At 45.2% G+C, this 5,607-nt stretch overlaps 1 protein-coding gene across 2 annotated transcripts in view; it reads left to right on the forward strand.

Annotated features, from left to right (window-relative positions):
- Positions 1-5,607, forward strand: part of Fam227a (family with sequence similarity 227 member A) — a 51,073-nt gene that overhangs the window by 35,750 nt on the left and 9,716 nt on the right. For both annotated transcript variants that reach the window (XM_019205952.2, XM_010612889.3), the window contains 2 exons: positions 200-352; positions 4,929-5,075. In XM_019205952.2, coding sequence (XP_019061497.2) covers positions 200-352; positions 4,929-5,075 — 300 coding nt within the window. The remainder of the gene's footprint in view (positions 1-199; positions 353-4,928; positions 5,076-5,607) is intronic.

The raw sequence follows: 5,607 nt of genomic DNA on the forward strand, positions 1-5,607 counted from the left end.
TAGAGGTGGGGACCCACCAGGCTGCAGCAAACAGGCCATGGCCAATAGCAGGGGCTGCCCCCCGCTCCGCACACAGGACTCACACAGAAACTCAGGGCATCCCCGGACCGTGCCACCCCCCCCCCACTAGGCTCAGGCTGATGATAAGGTGGGGTCCGCACAGCCCCAAGCGTGGATTCTCCTTGACCTTGGGAAGCACTGAATCCACCCCGACCTACACTGAGGTCATCAGCCTGGCCCTGAGCAACATGAAGGAGCGCAGGGACCAGCTCGAGCAGCTGAACCGGCTCCACTGCAGCGAGTGGGATTATTTTGACAGTCACCTAAAGGAGCTGCACCACCACTTCCTGAGGTACAGGAGGGGCGCTCGCGTGGTCACTGTAAATTTAATAGGGGAGGGTGGGCCTCGTAACCACTGTCCACGGTCTTGTGCTCAGCAAGGAAACTCCTCAGAGACCAGCTCTGTTCTTTAAAACGTTATTTTTTAAGTGGTACCAGAAGAGTAGCTCAGTGGTAGAGCGCATGGCTAGCAGGCATGAGGCTCTGGATTAGAATCCCCCACACCAAAAAAGGAAAAGATATTTGTTTTCTAACTTCAAAAAAGGTTATTGGGGCTGGGGATGTAGCTCGGTGCCACAGCACCTGCCTGGCAAGCTCAAGACCCTGAATTTGATTCTTGGTACAAAGCAACAACAACAACAGCAACACCACCAACAACAGCAAAGTTGTATGTTCACCTAGGCATGGTGGCTCATGCCTATAATCCCAGCACCCTGGGAGGCTGAGGCAAGAGAATTGCAAGTTCAAGCCCACCTTGAGTAATTTAGCAATTTAGCAAGACCCTATCTCAAAATAAAAACAATTTAAAAGGGAATGGAGATATAGCTCAGTGCAAAGGGCCTGGGTTTAATCCCACACGTGCCTCTGTGTGTGTGTGTGTGTGTGTGTGTGTGTGTGTGTGTGTTGCTCGATGAAAACAAATAAAAAACCTGGAAAACCATAAGAACGACTGACAGATACACATTACCAATATTTTTCTATGAGTTCTCCTAGTCTTTTTTTCCTGGATATATATCTGTATCATTAAACAAAAATAGTAGATTTATACCATCAATCTGTTCTTTAAACCCTTTTCCCCACGTTCCAGGATATTATGAACATTTTTCAGTGCCTTCTATTTTTTCATATCATGGTTTTATTTAGAAATTCTAGCCAGGTATGGTGGTGCACACTTGTAATCCCAGCACTTGGGAGGCTGAGGCAGGAGGATCACTGTGAGTCTGAGGCCAGTCTGGATGACATAGTGAGACTATCTCAAAACACAAAATTAAATAAAACCAAATCAAAAAGAGGAAGAGGTTTTTCAGATCTTTTGGAAGAGTTGAGAGGACCGTACAATGAAAAACACCTGCCATTACTGCCTTACTACCAAATAGCCACATTTTCTTCCTCTCCCTTGTATTTTGTCCAAATTCAAATTTCCCCAATGATGCCAAAGGGTTTAATTGGCTTTACTTGCCATGCCAGAATCCAATAAAGGGTCAGAAATTATATTTGTTGTTTCATCTTTTTAGTTTCGTTTCATCTATAACAGCGTCCTTTGCTCTTTATTTTTTATGGCTTGGACTTTTTGGAATGCTAAGCCACACTCCGGCTAGTTCTGGTTACAAGAGTGTGCTCAGTACACGAAAATGTGTTGACACATAGGCTCTGTGCACTTTTAGGTATCTAGGTTAGACTTCAATAATTGTATAAATGGTGGCTATCCACATCTGCCAGTTTACAGGACCTGCAGAAGACACATTAACACTGCACCTGTGTTCAATCGGCCAATCTGGTTTTTTTGGTGTTGTTGTTTTTTGTTTTTTTGAGACAGGGTCTCACCACGTAGTTGAGACTGAGCTGGAACTCACTATGTAGCCCAGGCTGGTCTTGAACTCACAGCGATTCTCCTGCCTCAGCCTCCCGAGTGCTGGGATTACAGGTGTGCGCCACCACGCCCGGCCAAATCAGCCAATCTGAATGGGAAATTCTATAGGATGAATAATCTGATTTTTGTTCAGCACACAAAAATCAGGGAAAATAAAAGAAGGAGGAAATGTAATTCATTAGAAGACACCTAAGAGATATGTCAGTCAAAACACTAGATCCTGACTTAAACAGACCCACCATAAAAGGATGTTTGAGATAATAGAGAAAATTTGAATGTTGACTTTTAGCTTATATTAAATAATTTCTTTTATTTTTAAAGTATTATAATAGCTTTTGTTATATAATATTTCTTAAGCTTTTTTGGGGTATTAGGGATCAAACCCCTGAGTTACACCCCCAATTCCAATAAATCTTGGTTTAAAGACATACATATTGACATGTTTAAGGATGAAATGACATAAAGTCTGGAATTTGCTTTGAAATAATCCAGTTTGAGTCGGACGTGGTGGTGCACACCTATAATCCCAGCACTTGGAAGGCTGAGGCAGGAGAATCACCATGAGTTTAAAACCAGCCTGGACTACACAACAAGATCCTGTCTAAAAAAAAAAAAAACCCACTCAAAAAAATAAAATAATCCATTTGAGGTGGGGGCAGAGTGGGTAATACATGAATCAAGACTGACCTCATGTTGATAACTACTGGAACTAAATAATGATATATGGTATTACTTTAGCTAGTTTTTTAATGTATATTTAAAAATTTAATACGACATAGAAAGTTGGTGTTTTGTCTTTTAAATAACGGCCATAAGAGAGCAAAAGGTGACCAAGGCCATGGGAAATAGTACTCACAGGTGGGCGTCAATTATTCCTGGTTTCCCCAGTGGCAGCATGGGTTAGGAGCTGGGATTTTGACTTTGCACAGACAGGTCCCCGCTCCGGCTCCCTTCTGCTTTCTGTGTGATTTAGGTCCACCACTGTTTAGCCTGTGCTGGGCATGAGCAACTCGTCTGTAACACAGGAACACCGTGGGTACCTGCCTCACCGAGTGCGGCGGGGTTCAAGGGGCGTCTCGCTCACAGGAAGCACTCAGAAAAGTTGGCTGGCGAGGGGACAGGGGCCCAGCAGCAAGAGGCGCTCGCTGTGCTTGGAAACTTGTCAGCTGGGGAGGACTTGCGCAGCCCCACTCGTTAGGGAACGTCCTCCTGCAGCTGTTCTGCCAGCCGGCTCCAACTGTGGGAGGAGCCCAGCCTGTGCTGCACAGGAGCCGGTGGGGTGTCTGGGGCAGAGGACGCAGAATTCCAGCGTTCTCCGCAGAACTCTGTGTGATGAGCGCTGACTGATCAGAACTCCGTGATCAATCGCATCTCGGTAGGAGTCTGTCACAGAAGCTAAGGACTCTAGCAGTGGAAGGTATGAGTTGAAGTCTGTGTAGGATTCGCATCACAAGATATAAAATATAGGAAATATGATGAATTGGGTGCATTGGTGTTCACCTGCAGTCAGAGCTGAGGCTGAGGCAGGAGGATCACCTGAACCCAGGATACCAGCCTGAGGCAACATAGTGAGTTTTTCTACAATCATAGCAAGGAAAAAATATGTCTCTGCTTTGTTGTTGTTATTGTTGTTGTTTTGATACAAGGTCCTTGGTAAATTTCCCAGGCTGGCCTTAAACTCATAATCGTCCTGCCTCAGCCTCTCTAGTACTGGGATTGTAGGCATGAGCCTGGTCTCTGCTTGTTTTTCCCTGTTGGGTTGTTTGTTTTATTTTCCCCTCAACTGCAAGCAGAAACAGGTTCCAAAGGATTATGAAAAAGTTGCGTTGGAAGACCCTACAAGTGACACTATTTTTTCAACAATTTTTTCTTTTGATTTGGGAAAAGACACCATTGCTAGAATCATAGTTGATTTAGTCCAAGTTTAGTACTTTGTTCTGTTTTGTTTTTGTTGCACTGAGGATTGAACCAAAGCCTTCATGCTAAGCTACATCACTAGTCCTTTAAAAGTATATTTTTTGAAACTTTTGAAACAGGGTCTCACTAAGTTGCCTGGACTAGGCTCCAACTTGTAATCCTCCTCCCTCAGCTTCCCACAGTGGTAGGGTTACCTGTGTGTGCCATCATTCCTGGCTCCAGTGCTAGTTTTTAAAATACTAGTCATTTTACCTATGGTGAAGAAGTAGATGACAGGGTAGGTTTTGTTTGTTTGTTTCTTGAAACAACGGGCTATTACTGTGTTGCCCAGGCTGGTTTCAAACCCCTGGACCTTAGTGATCCTCCTGCCTCAGCCTCCTCTGTAACTGGGACCACACCCTCTCTTGGGTGTGACACCATGCCCAGGGGGGCGTATGACAACATCTTCATTCACCCGCATACACATTAGTTGCTATTTTGTCTGCTTGAATACCCCTAACCTGCTTCTTCATGAAGAAACGTCTACTCAAATTTCAAGAGCCAGCTGAAGGAGAGATCATCCAATCAGGCTTTCCCATTGTGCACATGAGCTTCAAACCCCTCCATTGGGAACCTTCTCCTGTAACAGCTGCTATTACAGAGCCTTGCTTCCTGTATATCAGGCACTGTGCTACAAACTTGACCTGTGGTGACAGTCCTCGCCACAAAGCTAAGCTCTGTGGTCACCATGTCAAGTACACGAGCATGGAGAGGTTAAGCAATTTGCCCAGGGTCACACAGCACATGGCAGAACTCCAACGTGAACTTAGCTCGCCTTCAAAGCTCTTGCAGACTTTAGCCTTCTCTTGGATCATGAGTTTCTGGATTCCTTGCCTGTCCCTGCGATCCGAATTTACGGTTTGTACGTACAGGGAATCTTTATCCCTTTCTGGGGTCTGATACCAGTGACTGAGTCACTGCCGTGTGATCAGCTGTATCAGCCCAGTGTTCTTGGCAGATGCATGAACGAACTTGCAAATATTTGCCCGTAAAGATCGCATGGACTTTAGTGTTTCCTGTACGTTCTTGTAATTTCCCCCAGGGAAGTGAAGAACACTGAGAAGAGACCAGCAGATGAAAGACAGGCCAGTCACACATTCATCCTGCCCTCATCCTCCTACTGCACCGAGGAGCTGCTCCAAAAGGAACAAAGAGGAAACAGTGACAGAGAAACTGCCTTTCTCCTAAGGTTTGTTCCAAGCTGTGGGGAAAGTACAAGTGTGAACAACGAAGAAATTCTTGCAGTGGAGAAAAGCATGCATACAAGTTCGCGCACTTTTATGAATCACTCAACCCTCGCTTCCTGATTATTAGCAGTGGTAGTAATAGCTACCAGTGATATTTTATTTTGGGGTTGTTTGGTGAGACAGGGTCTTGCTATGTGGTTCAAGCTGGGCTTGAACTCACAGTGATCCTCCTGCCTCAGCCTCCCTAGTACTGATATCACAGGCATGCACCACCATGCCAAGTTATCAATGACTTTTGTACTTCCTGTGTGCCAAACATTGGGGTAGGTACTCAGAACTGTCTGACTCAGAGTTCTTCAGTTGCAAGTGCCAGGAAGCCAGCTCAGATGAGCAAGCAGAAGGAGAATCTAGCAACTTAGGTAACTGCCTCACTGTTCATCCTTTTCAACCTAAGGACTCCATGATATTCCCTCCCTCCCTCCCTCTCTTCCTCTCTCTCTCTCTCTCTCTCTCTCTCTCTCTCTCTCTCTCTCT

This window comes from Fukomys damarensis, unplaced genomic scaffold (assembly GCF_012274545.1).
Source record: "Fukomys damarensis isolate Sample0158 unplaced genomic scaffold, DMR_v1.0_HiC HiC_scaffold_19, whole genome shotgun sequence".
NCBI classification, from domain to species: domain Eukaryota; kingdom Metazoa; phylum Chordata; class Mammalia; order Rodentia; family Bathyergidae; genus Fukomys; species Fukomys damarensis.